The sequence below is a fragment of the Eriocheir sinensis genome, chromosome 10 (assembly GCF_024679095.1).
Source record: "Eriocheir sinensis breed Jianghai 21 chromosome 10, ASM2467909v1, whole genome shotgun sequence".
Classification (NCBI taxonomy): Eukaryota; Metazoa; Arthropoda; class Malacostraca; order Decapoda; family Varunidae; genus Eriocheir; species Eriocheir sinensis.
In genome coordinates, this window is record NC_066518.1 from 11965243 (window position 1) to 11983605 (window position 18363).

At 39.9% G+C, this 18363-nt stretch overlaps 1 protein-coding gene across 3 annotated transcripts in view; it reads left to right on the forward strand.

Moving 5' to 3' along the window:
- Nucleotides 1-2389: 2389 nt before the first annotated feature.
- The window catches only part of LOC126996601 (phosphatidylinositol 4-phosphate 3-kinase C2 domain-containing subunit beta-like), a 28222-nt gene continuing 12248 nt past the window's right edge, over nt 2390-18363 (forward strand). Inside the window, exons 1-18 of one of the 3 annotated variants that reach the window (XM_050857216.1) lie at nt 2390-2551; nt 4730-4949; nt 5284-6764; nt 9247-9370; nt 9860-10000; nt 10175-10257; nt 10627-10767; nt 10965-11064; nt 11801-11910; nt 12518-12622; nt 13310-13514; nt 13998-14205; nt 14473-14634; nt 14798-14913; nt 15597-15744; nt 15876-16064; nt 16514-16730; nt 17018-17155. In XM_050857216.1, the coding sequence (XP_050713173.1) occupies nt 4766-4949; nt 5284-6764; nt 9247-9370; nt 9860-10000; nt 10175-10257; nt 10627-10767; nt 10965-11064; nt 11801-11910; nt 12518-12622; nt 13310-13514; nt 13998-14205; nt 14473-14634; nt 14798-14913; nt 15597-15744; nt 15876-16064; nt 16514-16730; nt 17018-17155 (3852 nt within the window). In that variant the 5' untranslated portion in view covers nt 2390-2551; nt 4730-4765. Of the gene's footprint in view, nt 2552-2591; nt 2710-4729; nt 4950-5283; nt 6765-7829; nt 8432-9246; nt 9371-9859; nt 10001-10174; nt 10258-10626; nt 10768-10964; nt 11065-11800; nt 11911-12517; nt 12623-13309; nt 13515-13997; nt 14206-14472; nt 14635-14797; nt 14914-15596; nt 15745-15875; nt 16065-16513; nt 16731-17017; nt 17156-18363 lie in introns of those variants that run through there. The other 2 variants (XM_050857217.1, XM_050857218.1) reach the window with 2 other exon arrangements.

The following is an 18363-nucleotide window of genomic DNA, read 5'->3' on the forward strand; positions in this document are numbered from 1 at the left end:
GGAAAGAGAGAAAAGAGAAGAAAGAGGAAAAGGGAAAAAGAGAGGAAAAGAGAGAAAACAGAGGACAAAAGAAGAAAAGGGAGGAATAGAGAAAAGAGAGGAAGAGAGAAAAGAGAGGAAAGCGAAAGAGGAGAGGTATAGTGAGGAATGGAAGAAGAGGAGGGAACAAGTGAGGGAAGGGGGGATAGAAAAAGTAAAGGAAGAAAGGCAGTTAGGAATCAAAGAAGAGGTAATCAGTGAGGGAGGGATAAAAATAGGAAAAGAAGGACGGAAGAAGGAGAAGTATAAAGTGGTAGGAGGGCCGAAGTAGCACAAGTAGCAGAAGCGCGTTACCAACTGGCTATTTTGTCGACGAAACTCACATTTTTCCGGGCGTTGACAATCTCTTTATGGCAATTAAAGTTGTTATTTAGTAATCTGGCAATTGGGGATGCTATTTAAGCTTATCTCGTCGTTGCCAGGGTCTATTTATCCTATTTAGATCATCACACTACGATGTCTGTGGTGTAGTGGTTAGCAAGCCTAGCAACTCCAATCAATCAAATCCTATAGGATAATCCACGGCCCAGGGTTCGATCCTCGCCTGGGTAATCGGTGCCGTTCATCCAACTATTTCGGGGGGGAAGAGGGGTTAAATAAAAATAAAAAAACGCTTCCACCCAAAATGCGTTCTATGGGTGGGGGTCGATACACAAACTATGCACAGCAACTAACATAATAAGGGCTGGAATTATTTGAACAGTGTCTATATAAAGCACAATGAGGGGGGTGTCTCATTTAGCAAGTCTGTTATAAATTTTAAGTACCCAACCAAACCTATTCAACTTTTAAATAACCTAGCACTTCACTCACACACAACTTATCCTACTTTCAATCTACCACAACCTGATAGTAGGCTATACCTAATATCTAATACAGAGACAACCTACATCTCCTTCATATCACCCGAGCAAATTAACATAAATAATAAATGAATAAATGGGTACATGGGGAAACCTGGGGAAGGTCAACTGTGGTAACCTGGATGTCACACCTGTCTCCGCCCCTACAACAGGCTCAAGGACTAATGGGAGGGAGATGAGCACCGAGGCCACGCGCTGCTTATAATAGTATGCCCTAAATTTAACCTTACCTTAATGAGGGGACGGGGTCAGAAGTCAGCGTTTCTAAAAAGGTAAATCACTTCTCATGAGGAGGAAGGCACCTGATTGATTGATTGATAGTTTATTGTTGCAGGTATACAACAAGGGAGAAGGGAGGAACATGCCATCCCAACCCCCAGGCAGGGCAGAGTGTGATTATACAACTAGTAATACATGAAACTAAAAAGATACAATGGTAGGAATGATTGCACAACAAGGGAGAGGGGCGGTACCTGCCGGCCTCCCCCTAGAGAAGAAGAAAATAAAATGTGGGGACGGAGAAATACATTGCCCAAGCACTAGATGGGAATGAATACAGAGATAGAGTAAATAGTCCTTAAAGTAGAATATTGCAAAAATCACAGCCTTGTATTGCATGGCAGTATTTTAGGCTGCCACACACTGCATCACCACCTTGGTGCAAACTGAGGGTGTTCTTTGAGGATAGCAGGGAGGATATCATGGTTCAGGAGCCAACAAATCGTTTGGGGCAGGTCAAGGCAGTCCCGTGGCTTAATTAAACTTAGCAATGAAAGGGCATTCCATAGTATTGCAGCCTGAGAAATTGTCTTGCTCGTTATTAATGTTATTATTATTATTATTATTATTATTATTATTATTATTATTATTATTATTATTATTATTATTATTATTATTATTATTGTTAGAGCATAAACTCAGTATGTAAATAGATAAAGCAGGGAAAGATGATGAAGGCCTGAATAAGAAAGAAAGAAAACTCGATATATTAGAACATGAACTCGGCCTGAAAATATAGATAAATAAGAAAACTCGATTAGGACACAAACTCAGCCGGTAAACAGATAAACCAGGGAAAGATGAAGGCCTGAATAAGTGGAAGAATTACATAGAAAGGAAACTGGATTAGCACATAAACTCGGCCTGAATATGGATAGAGAAGGAAACTCGATTAGAACATAAACTCGGCCGGTAAACAGATAATGCAGGGAAAGATGAAGACCTGAATAAGTGGAAGAATTACACAGAAAGAAAGGAAACTAGATTAGTGTTGTAACTGCCCCAACAATTAGCCTCGATCATTTTAAGCACGGTATGACAGACACATTGAAATAGCATAATTGCACTGGCTGACGTGTCTTAAGAGGTGGGAGACATTACAAAAAGTTACTTCTTAATTCCCCACTATCAGGTAAGCATTCATAGGTAAGCACAGCACAAATTCGACCTGTAGCTCCAGCTGATCCGCGAGCGTTTGTAACCCTGGCGAGGAGATCAACACGGGCCGAGATAAAGCCATCATAAAGGTGTTCCCTGCGCTCCCCTTGGCTTCTTTATGTCTTCCTCGTGTGCTGGCCGTGTGTACGCCCTCCTGACCACACCATCAGCGACTCAGCACACCTCCCACGGCCACATGCTGCGTGCTGAGGGTGAGAAATGATGGTGGGGATGAGTGTGCCAGGGGAGTAGGGCCTGACAGGAGGTCCTTCAGTCTGTCATACTTAGCCGAGGAACGAGGAACATGTCGTCAAGTTTTGTTTGTATTGGTCAAGACACGGAGAGGGAGGTCATGAAGTGTTGGTTTTAGGTGAATTATCCTATGGAGGTGTTCAGTGTGACCTGCTTTCTTCCTCTTTAGTGTGTCATACTTAGCACAGGAACGAGGAACATGTCGTCAAGTTTTGTTTGTTTTGAAGGCCAAGACACGGAGAGGGGGATTATGAAGTGTTGGTTTTTGGTGAATTATCCAATGGAAGTGCTTAGTGTGACCTGCTTTTCTTCTCCAATGTGTTAGGGGGCTGGTTAGGCCTTGGGACCACGCCTCTAGCCCCAGCAGTACAGGTTGCATGTGGCTGTCATTGTTAAGATAGTCCCCAGGGCAGGGACTAGATCCTGTCAAGCTGTCCAGACTTCTGCATGAAGGTCTGTGTATACTTGAGGGCTTGGAAGGCAGTGTTGGGGCAGAGAGTGTCACTGCCTAGCAGGTCCTCTAGAGCTGGCCTGTACATGTGGAGCCTGGTTAGGGATGCTTTGAGGTTGGTGCAGAGGGAGTGGAATCTTGGGCAGTGAAACAAGAAGTGTTCTGGTGTGTCAGGCTGTGTGGGGCACCATGGGAAGTGTGGGGCCTGAACCATATTCAGTCTTACCAGGATGTCTTACCAGGATGATCTCCACAGGCATGGAGCTCCAAACATGCCAACACACCACAGTATATAGATGATGTACCAAAAATGAGGTGTGTGATTTAGAACACTGTGAAAAGTGTGTTGTGAGCACTATGGGCATTGTCCATGGTGTTAGTATTAACATGTAGGTGGGCATTGAGGTGGGTGTGCCCAATCCTCAAGCTGGTGATGGCTATGTCCAGGGGACAGTTAGGGGAGTGAGTCCACCAGTGCTGGGTGGGGGAGTGTCTGTATCGTCCTAAGTTGGTTGTGATTAGGTTCAGTTAGCAAGGAAGTGCAGTTCTTGTGATGTGTCAAGCTTTCTACTCTGGACCTGTGCTCTGTGTCAAGGGAAAGGTGGATGTGTGGATAGTGCCTGTCACACTGGAAGGGACACCTTTGGGCTCTTTGAAGTACTTTGCGCATAGAACACGATGACATAGCTTTGCCACTGCAAATAACTCATCTGTGAGATATTAATTATATACTTGAACTATGGCATGTCAGGGATATATCAAGGAATTTATCTCTTATTTTATGTTGGCAGCAGGGCATAGGTTAGGTTAGATTTAGTTTGATTAGACTCATTAAATTTAATTGTTGACAACAATTAAGTGTGATAAACTTGCTGTACCGTTGTGGTATTGTCATTAGCGATTGGTGGTCAAGGCCAGAAGCAGCAAAGTCCACCTTCCACATGATCTTGTGAGGGCTTAAGTGCATATTTTCTTTCACTTCTGCATATTGTGAGGGGAAAACTTATTTCTTGTGTGTTTTTAATTTTTTTCTGTTGCTTTCCATTATTTATATTGCAAAAATTACTGATTTTGTGAGGGGAGAGAGGGTGGGAAAACAAGAAAATAGAGATTTACAAGAGAAATGGTAGTAGATTCATTCAAAATGCATCAAAACTTACTGTAAAAAGAGCTTTGACCACCAATGTGAAATGGGTGTACTGAAATTTTAACCTTTTAAGGCCCTCTTACTGTACACCTTATCAGAGGGGCCCTGTTTCTGCATCATTTGATCCCAAGTGGCCCTATAAGAAGAGTTGCAACTGTCATTTATACTCCAGTTGTTATCATAACAATCACTGGTAAATCTGTACAATTAGTCCTTTTCCTATTTTCTTCATATTTCTTTTTATATCCCCTACAAACTTGAGGACCTGGGAAAATGTCTTTTTTGGGTGGAGGAAGTGTGTGTGTGTGCATGAGTATAGTTTACATACTTGAGGTACCTACTGTAATATGCATATTTTAATATTCGGTAATAGGAATTATATATTCTTTTGGAAAAACTAAATTTTTTTGTTGCTTCCTAAGTCTATATAGCTAGCATCAAAAAAATATTCTATCTTATAGCTTAAAGATTTTGACCACTAATATATTGTAGAAATTTTTAATCATCAATGTGAACTTACTTTGATAACTCCACCCACAGATGTTGTAGCATGACCCAAGGCTGACTGATGCAACAATGGGAGACGAGCCACCTCCGCTTCCACCCAAGATGCGTTCTGTGGGTGGGGGTCGATACACAGAACAGGACATTGCTAAAGCCCTAGAAGAGGAAAATAAAGCATATGAAAGAATTCGAAGAGAAAAATTAGGCAGATCACAGTCCCAAAGATCTGCTTCAGTAAAAGAAAATGGGGCTAAAGGTATGTATGAGAAGTGAGATTCTGGACTTAAAAAAAAAAAAAAAAGTCCCATGCATCCATGTATTTTCACATCCTGATTGAAATAATTTTCAAGACTATCTTTTTTGGACTTCAAAAGATTTATAAACTTAGATCAAGATTCTCAAACATAAAAATATCAGTGCGCATGATACCCACAGTACCATACTAAATAATGACAGAATCATGGAACCAGTCAGTAACTATAATCCTGCCATTTTGTTCATATAATCTATTGGTCAATATATGAGTGGCCTGAAACTAGTTGATGTTTTAGATGAGAAGTGGAATTTACATTTTTTTTTTCCTTTTTCAGATCGACCAAGGCCTCAGACTCCAACAGAAAGAGGGAGTACTAAAACTGATGTGAAACCAAGACCTCGTCCCAGTCCAGCCACCACACACCCGACTCCCAAGCCTCGCACATTTAGCCTCACTCAGTCCCACTCAGATAGCTTGCTTTCTCCATCACAAGCTGCACCTCAAAGTAGATCAATGTCACAAGGTGCTCCTTTTACTACTGAATCTCAATTGACGAGTGTTAGCCAGCCAGTCTCGTCTAGCGCATCCAAATTGACATCTAGTGTCCAAAGTAGCCAGGAAGATTTAATTTCATTTAATAGTCCAGAGAAACCAAAGAATGACTTACTTTCTCTCCTTCATAATATCAATGCCAATCAGAGTGCAGTGGTTCCTATTACAACCTCTCAGGGAACGTATACAATGTCAAACACTTACAGACAATCATTTCCCTCTTCGCACTCAACAGTTAGGCCATCACTCTCAAGTTTGTCAACATATCAAGGCACCTTGGCTCCTGTCTTAGGAGGGTCTCACTGGTCTGTACCTGGTCAGAATGGAATGACCCCATATCCCAATTATAGTCCATCCCTTTCTTCTCCTTCATACCATTCAGTAATAGGACAATCTAATTCCCTATCTAGTAGTTTCAATTTCAATAACTATAAAAATCCTGGTCAGCTGGTACCTGTAGCTCAAGTCTCGTCTGGCTCTCAGAGTGTTCCTCCACTCCCACAAAGGTGTCCAAACCTGGATATTAATCTTGTCTTGGGTAATCACTTGCCTGGAAGTCAAAGTACATCCTCAGCCTCGGGAACACCCACAAGGGAAATAGCTGTACGAGGCAGTTTTAATGAAAAATCATCAAGTACTACAAAAAGTGACCTCATGTATTTTGAGAAAAGGTCAACAGTGAATGACTCAGTGGATATTGCAACAAAGATGAATGTTTTAGGTGCTCAAGGTGGATCTGTTGGCTCGGGAACGCCTACTAGTGAAACACCCTTCAGTGCCAGTTTTGTAAGAAAATTAACAAGTGCTCCCAAAGATGATCTAATGCATTTTGACAAGGGGGCAAATGATTCAGAGGATGTGTTAGAGGTGTTTGACCCAATAGTGTTGAAAGTCAAAGAAGAGGAACAAGCAAAGAGAAAATCCTCTATAAATCAAGGAGGAACAAAGATTGACTCTAGTGTAGCAATCAGCAAAGAAGCCCGCGAGTTATTAGCGTACAAGTCACGCAAGGGACGTGGTGATGACGAGATGAGCTACTATGAACAAGTGGATCCCTTTGAGTACATGCATCCTGGGGCGAGCAGCACAAGGTCAGATCCAGTTTATGATGTTTACGATGGATTGGTCAGTCCTGGAGCAGTTGGTGGAGAGACTTTCGATATCCCTCCTCCATTACCGCCTCGTTCAAGCGCTCCTGATGGTGAAGTGCAGTTACGAAAATCAGTTAAAAGCCCCAGAGTTCAGAAGCAAAAATCAGAAGAGGTAAGTGAGATTTGCATTTTTATGTTGAAAAGCTACAGTTTGTTTAATGATCAAATATTCATAACATTATATTAAGATACCGTTAAGAAGTTATCTTTTTATAACACTGGATTTCATTTGGGAGTTTATGTGTTCTGGTCTGAAGGCTTTACACTTACTGTACCATGTTTCCTACCACATTTGAGTACAGCAAGTGAAGTGATGCCCCAGTATGTATTTTCTGAGGTTAACCCCTGAAGGACCGGGGGTGGCTGTATTTTCGGTACCACTGGGACCACCCTTCCTGCGCTAAACACGGAAATTGCCTATATTTACACACTCTATGCTTAACCTACATTGCACGAGTGAATAAGATAGATTTTGTACTAACCACCAAGTCTTTCTCTTTCTAAAGACGCCATCCAGAAGTCTTTACATGCCGTGGTTACGGAGAAACAGCGAGTTGAATAGGATAGACTTTTGGGGTGAGTGCGCCAGTTATGGCCGCCTCCGGTCCTTTAGGGGTTAAACACTAGGTTAGGCAACTACCTGGTGTTACTAATTATTTTATATCAACTGTTTAGTTAAGAGTAGTTTGGGAACCAAGAAAAAAATGTGCTAACCTGGTACAGTAAGACTTCATTTTAACCCACAAATACAAGCATCTCATGTTTAATGTTAATCCTTCCTATTTAATGGAATGAAAGTTCATGAACATGCAGAAATCAACACCAATTATGAATATGCCACTTTTAACTGGAAAACTGAGTTGGTGAAGAATATGGAACAAAGAATGGGAAGAGTAGGTGTGATTTATGTGGGGAGAAGTGTCAGAGATAAGTTGTGTGCGTGGTATATCAAGTTTTTGTGATCGCTAAAATGGGTAAGCAGCTATCTAAACTTAAGATACAGTAATACAGATTGATTTTTTGAAATTTATTTTATATCATGGAAAATTGGCATGCATGATTGTCATCACTTCTAAACTGTTGCCAAACATGTAAATATCTTGCACTGAAGGTCTTATCTTATCTCTTGATATTTGTCATAATTGAAATCTTATCACTTGTTTCAGTGGTGGTTGACAATTGTATCTTGGTGGGTGGCAATGTGATAACTCATGACAAGTATGCTCATAGAAATATCACATTTCAGTCTGCTTAGTGAGAAGTTTTGGAAATGCAATAGCACTTTATTTGTGTCTAAATACAGACTGTATTTAGAGAAGCCAGATTGCCATGGTCAAAGGTGGAAAAGGAAAGAAAGTTGATGATAGTTCAGCAACTTCACAAAAGAAGTCTAAAAAAAAGAAGAGAAAGAGCACCTTTTATTCCTTCTCAGCACACCCAGATCATGAAGTTCCTGAGTCATTGCCACTGTCACCTTCAACACCCGAGTCAACCCATACTGAAGATGAACCCCAAAACATTCCAGAGGGTGAACTTGATTGGGAGTTGACTGATGATGTTGATTCTGTGGATGCCTTTGACCTGGATTTTGAGGTCAAAACCAGGCAGACAGAAAACCACTGGTATATGATATACTATGATGGCAGCATTGATATTCCAGATGATGACGACTCAGATGGTGTTGAAAATTCTGGTGACAGTCTTCAGTCAGTACAGCAGCTGTCATCCGGGTGTGCTAAATCTAATGATATTCACGGAGATGAAAATAATGATGAAATGGTTTGTGGTGTAATTTGTTGTGTTGGTGTTCCCAGTTAATGTGACTCATCCAGGAGTCACTTATATTTCTGATGGGGAATAAGTTATGTGTGATTAAAAACAAATCAGTTTGATATGTGAACAGAGACTCAACGAAACGGCATTTAAGTTGTTAGAATGCTGTATAGGGTTTCTGACACCTTACTGTGCTATTAAGGCAGTTTATGAAGGTGATGATATGCATAAGTGCCTTACTGTGATCGTTGAACACATAAAGCTTCTTGTGTGAGGTCAGCCCAAATTTTGCAGAGAGAAAGATCTTTGAAGGGAATTATACCCCAGATGATTTGGAGGTGCATGCAGCAGCTAATGGTTGTTGCAGGACATATTAGGTTGCACGCCTACTGTTTGGAGGGCACCATTGAATCCCATTAAACTTTATATTACTAAATTATTTCATGGCATAAAAAACTGCTCATGTATGCCTATCTCAATCAGGGCTCAATATGTAATTCAGACGCAAAGACATATGTTCGAACTTCCCTTTATATCAAAAGTTTCCAGCACCCACCAGCAGATAAAATAGTTGGTAAAAGTAATATGTTTTTCCCCTCTCCCAGGCTTCAGCATTAATAGCTTCATTATTAACTATTAAGAATAATTTTCTGCAAATGACAAACCACAGAAAAGCAATACCCACAATTCATATAAGCCTGTTTTCTTTCATGGCAGAGTAAACACAGTGTGATGCATTGATATATCACCAGATTGAAGAGGTTAAAAAAACAAAAACAATATTCCATGTCCAATTTATGCTTATAATTATCATTCTGCAGAAACGGTCCTGCATGACATTCGACGGAATTTCAACGCAATGTCACATACACCTACGGAAGATTCCTGCTCTGAATGCAGATAATGAAGCAAAAGCCTTCTGGGACAGCATCAAGAAACGAAGAGGTAAGTGTGCTGTTTATAGTTTGCCTAAAGGGAGGAGGCCGTGCAAACAGGGGAAAAGCTCGCTCTGTGATGAAGCCTGGGCAAGCTGAACGCCACCATATTTTTGGGGTTCTTATGAACCACCGTCAACAATGATAATGAATTAGGAAGTTCTAGGAGCATGTGGAAGTAACAATAATGGAGCTTAAAACCCAGTTCTCAATAGTAACGGGAGACTTTGTCACCAAAGTTGGGACCAGAAATATTGGTGAAACAGCAACTGGACACTTTGGAACAGGTGTGAGTGGTGCAATATGTGGAATAGGGAGCAAGAATCATGGGTTAAGAAACAGACAGGTTGAAGGTATATTAATGATGTACAACCAAAGTAACAGTGGCAACCCTGGTAGAGAGATGAAATTAGAACATTAATATGTACGTCATTCATGGTGTGAATTTTATTGCCTGTCTCTGGAGGGTACCTAATTGACAATGAATTTTATATTTCAGGAGAATACACTTGGAATGATCATGTTGGGAATCCAGGCCTCATGCACAGTCCCTGCCTTGAAAGTTCCATTGACCCTAAACAGAGTATTAAGTTGAGTGTCCACTACAGCAACCATGAATCTGTCACCTTCACATGCAATTGTAAGTATCTGAACATATGGCTCTTTCAAGCAAAACTACATATGTATATCTAAATGGTGGGAATATAACAAAAGCACAGATTTAATATACATCAACACACCTTTAATTCATTCTATGTATTGGTAACTAATTTTAATATGTTTCTTGATCTGAATACTATGATAATTATTTCAGTGGATTCAAGTGTGGAGCATGTCGTGATGCACACCGTGTGTACACTGGAGCTTCCTGGAGAGTCAGCAGACTATGTCCTCAAGGTAGTCTATATATGCCGGTAGTAAAGGTTTTCATATCCACACCAGTCCTCATATAAGATTTTATAATATTGACTTTATCTTTTATTATCTGTGGAAGCTTTACATTGCTTGATTAATAAAGTCAAAGCTAGTGGAGCTGCACTGCAAAATATTTTGTTGCAAGGCTCATGAAGTGCATTAGCATTCACTGTTGGCAAACAGTACTAAAGACAATGAATTATCATAATGAAAGTGTTGGAATAGCACTCTAGTGGAGTGCAGTAGCACCTCACCAATAATGCAAAATTAGTTCTTCATCTTGCCCTTTCCTTTGAAAAATCATGTCATGAAATAATCAGTTATTTTTATTAAAGATAACATTAACTTCAGGTACGAGGAGTGGATGAATACTTGTCTGGAGAAACTGTCCTTGGCGAGTATGAATATGTACACACCTGTATGAAGTTTGATGAGGATGTTATCTTCACACTGATGCATGCAGACTCTGTCAAGCAGGCATATCTGAGAACGGTAACCTTCATCTGTAAACATTTATGGTGATGTAGTATAGACTGTCAGATTTGTGATTATCATTTAGTTTACCTTTCCTCTGAATGTATATTAACCTTGCTTCAAAACTTGTCTGGGGACAGGCTACTATGCATTATAATTTACTATCTCTAGTTCTGGGATTATAATTTTTTTTCTCACTTTTTATTTATTTCCAGGAGGAAGATGATATTACAGTCACGAATGTACGAGTTGAAGAACTCATGTCTGCGGGGTCAGGAGAGGTGGTGCACTATGAGCAGCTCACCATCGTCGTTGGTAAGTTTGGTGCCTTTGAATGCCAGTGTTTATGCTGTGCCTCATTTAAAGTCATTTTTTCACCTAGTTGATGGGTTAATATTAACTTGATCTTCACTACAGTACTCCTCTTTCTGTCAGTGGCTACGTTTGTGGTGAGTAGAGATGCCTGCTGTGCAAAGCCTCCCTGTTTCTGTATATATTTAAGTAAAATATTAAAAAAGGCTAAGAATATTTAAGTAGGGCTGCCTTGTTTAAGCAATGAGAGTCCTCATAAAAGTCTAAAAGACACAAGGCAGAGTTTGGAATGGATTGGGATTTTGCCAAGAAATTGCATCAAAGAAGAATAGGAAATTATCTATTGAGGTGGTTCAGTCATGTGGTATTGCTCCAAAATGGGGTGGTGAAAAAACTATAATTGCAAGCAATTTTAGTAAAGAAAACTGGTGGGCAAGTTTTGCAAATGATGGATAGTGATTTACTGATCGAGGCAAGCTGGATCAAAGGAAGGCATGCATGAATCAGAAGTGCACCACCCTCATAAGTCTTGTGTTATAGCTTGGAATGAATTTGTCTCAGTGCTCAGTACTTCACCCTGCTCCCATGGTAGATTACACATCTGCAACATCCACTCCATAACTACATCTCCATATTTCAGCATTCTTTATGTTATGGCATCAATGCAGTGCTTTACCCATACAGTGTAGGCTGTGTAGTAGTTGTCAGACAAAAGTATGACCAGCATTTCTTTTTGCAGAAACATTTGAAAAAGAATTGTCACGTCTCCAGAATTCTGGATTTCTGTTGATTGACGGTACACCAGTGCAGGACTTGCCTTCTCCTATGAGGTCCAGGAAGGTCCGTCAGGTCAGTGCTCCTAATTTATGATGCCCTTTTATACAGATGAAGCTTTTTTGTATGTTTGTGTCATCTGTATTTGTGTATTTGCCTAGTTGTGGTAAACAATTTGAGCTAAGCTTGTGTTGTCCTGATTACGATTTGCAGAAAATGAGCTGTTCTCATGCCTCATGGGTTTCTGTCTGAGTTTCAATTAGTCAAACTGAACTTTAAACTCATTTAAATTTCTGCATTAGACAACCTCTTTATCCAGGCTGTTCCATTGGTTTATGCACATATTGGGAAAGCTGTATTTTGTCATATCTTCAAACATCTTGTCTCTTCAACTTCCTTTCATATCCTTAGTTTCTCCCCCCTCCCATAGAAACAGTTCATTCCCCTGAACACTGTAGTCATATCACCCCTCTGGCTCTCCTTGAAGATGGCTGCCCCAGCCTGTCCAATCTTTCCTTGTGTGTTAAGTCTGTCAACTTGGTTGCTGGCTGCTCTTTGCATTCTTTTGATCTTGTTTATGTTTCTTATTATATGTGTGTGTGTGTGTGTGTGTGTGTGCATATTTTGTGATTATTTTCATGTATTTCATTGCATTTATTAATTGTTTTTTTGTTGTTTGTAGGTGGTGAGGCAGATGTGTACTGTGCTGGGAAACTTGGAAACAAATGAAATATCTGATGCCATCACAAATCTTGTAGAAAAGTGTAGAATAATTCAGAAAAGTCAGGTAAGTATTCATGACTGCTTATTGTGTAATTTTCCCATTGTACATAGAATGTAACCTTTATCGTGAAATCAATGCAATTTTTGTTATTAGTAATTCACTAGCTTACTCTGTTATGAAATAGTTTGCATTGACAGTCGGATCTTACCAATAATGTCTAACTGGTGTCTGAAAACACCATTACAGGAAACGTGTTATTCAACAGGGTTGTATTTCAAGGAAAGTGGTCAAATAATGAAATTGTGAAATGACCAACCCATTTTTCCCATAGGAATAGCTCTAATTAGTGGTGGGGGGAGGTTCTTGACCACCTCCTTGACCCAAGCAAAAAAAAAAAGTATAATGAAAAAGAAAATATGGGTAGAGCCATGGTAGAAAGAGTCCTTGGGGTAAAATTATGAGGGCACCCAAATACATATTCATACTCTCACCATCATCTCAACACACATGGGTGCTCTTCTCAAATAATTCATCAGTGCTCATATGTTTTCATGTTTTGCTTTTCTCTGTGCCCATGTTTCCAAGGCATAGATCAAGGTTGGATGAATGTGAAACAATTATTATGGTACCATTGATTTTAATGCATGCATCAATTACATAAAAAATACATCTCTTAAAACCCTATACTCTCCCACATACATGTAGGGTTTAAGAGATTTTTTTTCATTATCTTTATCCGTTGTTACTCAGGGTGTTCTAGATGGGGAGGAAGATTTCCGTGAACATCACGTTTTGTCTACTGGCTCCCATGACACCACCAACCCAGATAACCTGAAGAAAAAACTCCTGGAGGCTGTCAGCTGCCTTGCCGCTGCAGTGAACAACTTCCTAACAATGTATGCGAGGGCCTTCAGGGTGGATTTCACTGTGGACATGACTTCAGAACTCATAAATGGTAATAGTGCAAATTGCCTTTATATCTGAAATTTTAGTTTTGCATCCTAATAACCATTGACTATCCTATTTCCTGTAGAGGGATAGCAACTCCACTGCAGGTTGAAAACAGACAAGAATTTTAGGATCGTAAGAATAGAAAATATTTCCCAATGATGGTATTAAGAGTCTTACAGGGACCTTGAAGACAACCTTCTCCAAAACAAAAAGTCTAGTAATGTAGGCATATGTTATAAACCTAAAAGTAAATAGAAACTTTAATGGTGACTATATTACATGCATAAATTAGTATTGTTTGACAAGTAGTAAGATAATGGTGCATAGTTAGTTCATAATTTATTTTAGTTAACATTGTGAAAATAGTTATGAAGATTTTAACATTAACTTTGATTCCTACATACAAGTCTGGGTTGCATTTCCTTGTCTAAATAGCACATTATATTTGAACTTACATCTGACATGTTATGTTGCTTCTATTTAACAGACCCTCAAGACATACGAGAAGTAAGAGAAAAAGTGTCCGTGAGAGTTCATGGACTTCATCGACTTGAACGCGAGTGGAAATATGATGAGTATTTTGTGGATGCACAACTCTTCCATGGGTCAAGATGCATAGGCCAGCCTGTTCATTCTCACACCAAGAAAGTTTCAGATAATGCCAAGTTTTATCCCAAAGTAGACTTTAATCGATGGTAAGTTTTATGTTTACATAGCACTGCTCAAATTTCAGTAATGGAATTTCAATATAATCACAGGTTTTTTCCTGTTTACATGATAAGTACTTTCATAATCCATTGCACTACACCCTTTAAGGTGGTATTATCAACACCTTGATAGTTCACAGAAAAAAATGTCACTTTTTGATTGATTGTGATTAGGATTGTTTTGTATATTAATGCATGTAAATGAGTGCTGTTATGTTTTAATGAGTGATAGACTACTCATACTTGTTTTCTCAGGCTTGATCTTGGTGCTCGCATCAATACTTTACCAAAGGAGAGCAGACTCGTATTGACAGTGTTTGGCCTGAAGGTTGTTGAGGCAGAAAGCAAAGCTGAGCAGCCTCAGTACATCAGGGAAGAAGTAGGATGGGCAGCAATACAGTGCTTCTCCTTTGAAGGGTATGTGCTCACTTGATCAGCATCATTTTACTACATAAATATAGGGAAGCTTGTGCTGCAGTTATTGAAACATCAAAAATTATATGGCTTTATGATGCAACAACCCCATCATCCACTTGTTTTGTCCAACACTGCTTTTGAGTTTTAATTTTCTTAATTTCAGACACCTCACCCAGGGCTCCCACCTCCTCACTCTGTGGCCCATGGCAAGTGACCGCCGGCTGGGCCCTGCCCCCTACTCCTCAGACCACCCACAGGTCCATAGCTGCCCTGTCCTCTGTAAGTAGTTGTTGGTTTTCATGTGAGCCTAAGAAGTTTCATCTTTATATATTATTATTATTATTTTTTTTTTTTTTTTTTTTTTTTGTGTGTGTGTGTGTGTGTGTGTGTGTGTGTGTGTGTGTGTGCATTGTCAGATTAATTTGAGGATATTAGAAAAGTATATTTCATATTTAGTGTATCATGATGCCCTTTGACTCAGGGTATTCCTGCTTATTGTTTTGGTTTAGCCCAATTATGTCATCAGTGACATGCCCCCAGTTATATGGTCTATCTATATCTCCAACACCCTGCTCCCTCACAGTAACTTATCCTCCAGGTGGTGGCCACAGCAGAAATGTCTCCATCTCTCCCTGTTCTGGCACTCCCTCTCAGCACACTCTATCCTGCTACTGTGAGTGTGCTGAGAGGGAGTGCCAGAACAGGGAGATGGAGAAAATTCTCCCATGGCTACCCCCAGGAGTTATATGATACCAGGAAAAAAAAAATCTTTAGTTTTGTATGAAGAGAGGCCTGGTGTCTTGACAGTGGATGAATGACCTCTCTCAGGATTATATGAAACAATGATATATACCGTGAGTTACTTCATTCAACATCATGGTCTGCCAGTCCAGTGATGCTTCATTAAAATGTTACTTGTTTAATAGCACAATGATGAATTTTATTGATTTCATGAATTTCAGCTGTGGAATTACATGACTTTAAGGGGGAAGTTGTGTTCCCAGAGGTCATCCCTCTTGAACCAACAGTGCTTGAGTTCTCCTCATTGGACGTCAACACACAACAACAACTCTCTGATATAATAGAGAGGGACATTTTTACTTTTAACAAGTAGGTTGCTTTTATTTATTCTTAGGGTTAATAATTACAGTCTATAATACATTGTAATATCATTCAACTTTAGTCTTTGAATATTACAAATTGAAAAAAAAAATGATAATTTTATGTTTAACTTCTTCAAGGGGATCGGCAGAAGAACGTGAAATTCTTTGGGAGAAGAGACATTATCTCCACTCTGAACCCTTCGCCCTGGCCAAGGTCCTTCTTGCTGCACACTCCTGGGATGTGTCCTGTCTGCCAGATCTTCATTCTCTTGTAAAAAATTGGGCTTCACCAGCCCCTGCAGATGCTTTACACCTACTCCTACCATGGTGAGATACATAGCATTTGTCCATACTTACCTCTGGTAGTTTATTTCCCATCCTATATATCACTATTTCTTTTAAAAAGTTAAAAGAAAAAAGAGTTCAATTTATTTAACAAGGTTAATGTAATAAACTCATTTAACATTAGACAGAGAATGAACATAGGTTGTGTGAACTGTCAGTACAGCTTTCTCTATCTGCATAAATTCCCCACATAACCTGTACTAATTCAGTGATAGTTATGCAGTATTATTTTGCCACTACCCTAAGTTATGCATATAATATGGCAGTTTTATGGATCTCGGTCTTATGCAGATAATTTTCACTTCTTACAGCACCATAAAAGGATAAGTTATGAGGATGGGTTTGCGACTGGAGAGTTCTTGATATGATTTTACCAACTAACTCAACTAAGTAAAATTTAATTGTAAAATTTTCCATATATTTATTTACAGCTTCCCAGACAGTGTCATCAGATCTCGTGCAGTGGAATGGATCAGGGGCCTGGGCTCTGATGAGCTGATATCATTTTTGCCTCAGTTAGTCCAGGCTGTGAAACATGAAGCTTGGGATGTATCCCCCACAGCTGAGCTGTTGCTGGAGCGTGCACTCACTTCTCCCAGGCTAGCGCACCATCTTTACTGGCTACTCAATCAGTGTCTTCCTCTTCAGGCAAGTCCAGTCTTGTTGGTAGAAAGCAATAAATTGTGGATAAGTATTTTTATATATTGTTTATAGTGTCCCGTATGATTATGTATATTTTTCATTAGTAAGCTTGCATTCTAACTGTTTCTGATTTTAAGGAAATACTTAGCAACAATATTATCTTTTTAATGATAACAGAGTTGAGAATTCCATGTAAGAAACTTCTGACCCTGTTCTCCTTTTCTTGTTCTTGGAAATTTAGAGTAAATGTTACTAATATTTTTTTCAGTGTATAATATTAATTTCCTCCACAGACCAACATGGGAGGAGAGCGTGAGGTGGTAAGTGATGCCAGGTACCGGCGCCGGCTGAATCTAGTGACTCGAGCGTTGATGGCGATATGTGGGAAGAACATGGAAAACAGACTTCTGACACAGGAGGCAGTTCTTAGGGTGAGTAATTCATTGCTTTCATTGATGAGACTGTTTATTAACCCATTGACTGTGGATTTCCTACAAGAAGACATAACCAAGCTACAGGAATGGAACAAAAAGTGGCTGGTACAGTTCAATGTAGAGAAATGTAAAGTCATGCACCTTGGGTGGGGATATCCAGCATACCAATACCACATGGGAAACTCCACTATCCACCACAGAGACAGAGAAAGACCCGGGAGTATATGTTACCAGGATACCAGTGAAAGCCAAATCCTTGCCAATCGCAGCGGAGGGGTTAACCCTCTCAACACGAGGACACGTATACTGCGTCCTTGAGTGCCCTGTACCATATCTGAGGACACGTATACTGCGTCCTGGCTCACTTTAGCCAGCATACGAGTTATTTCTTCCCAGATATTGTACGAATGGTTTTAGGATGTAGGTCAGATATGATACGGTGTCTTATTTGACTCTCAATGTTTTTATTGTGTAATAATGTAAGTGTGTCTTGCGCACATTTGTACTTGACAGTAACAATCAATTCTAACAGAAAATAACAAAAATAATAAAAAAGAAATATGTGTGTATGTATGTGGAGTTCTGCTTCCCTCGAGTTGCCAAGTGGCTGGCTATATAGTGCATTGTCTCACCACACCACCCTCTTGGGTTATGGACGCAGCGTGAGGCTCATGCGGGAGCTCCAGCCTCCCCCTCACATCCATCCCGCTGTCTGTTCTTCCTTCCTTCCTTATACCTCCTCCCTGCAGTGTGTGTGAATGTGTGTGTGTGTGTGTGTGTGTGTGTGTGTGTGTGAGAGAGAGAGAGGGAGGGAGAGAGAGGCACATGAAATGAGTCAGAGTCGGTGAATTTTCGTCGCGACTTCTGGTCAAGCTCGAAGAAAAACTACTGAAGCTAGGAAGGCGTGCTTAGTGGCAAATGAAAATTCTATTAATACAGATTAATAATCTGGAAAAAAAAATTGGAAAGCATTAAATAAATGAAAAAGTTATAAGCAAAAAAGTAGGACGTGTCCAAATCGCGGCAAAAGGGCCGAAAAACAGGCTATATTGTGACGGCTCGACGACAAACTTGGAATCAAGCTATCAAAAAATCCTTCAATCTGGTCAAACTACATTGCCAAGAGGGGCTACATGCCAAATTACAGCCTTTTAGAGGCAATAGCAATGCCACACTAGACAAAAACGGCAAAGTGTTTGGAGTTT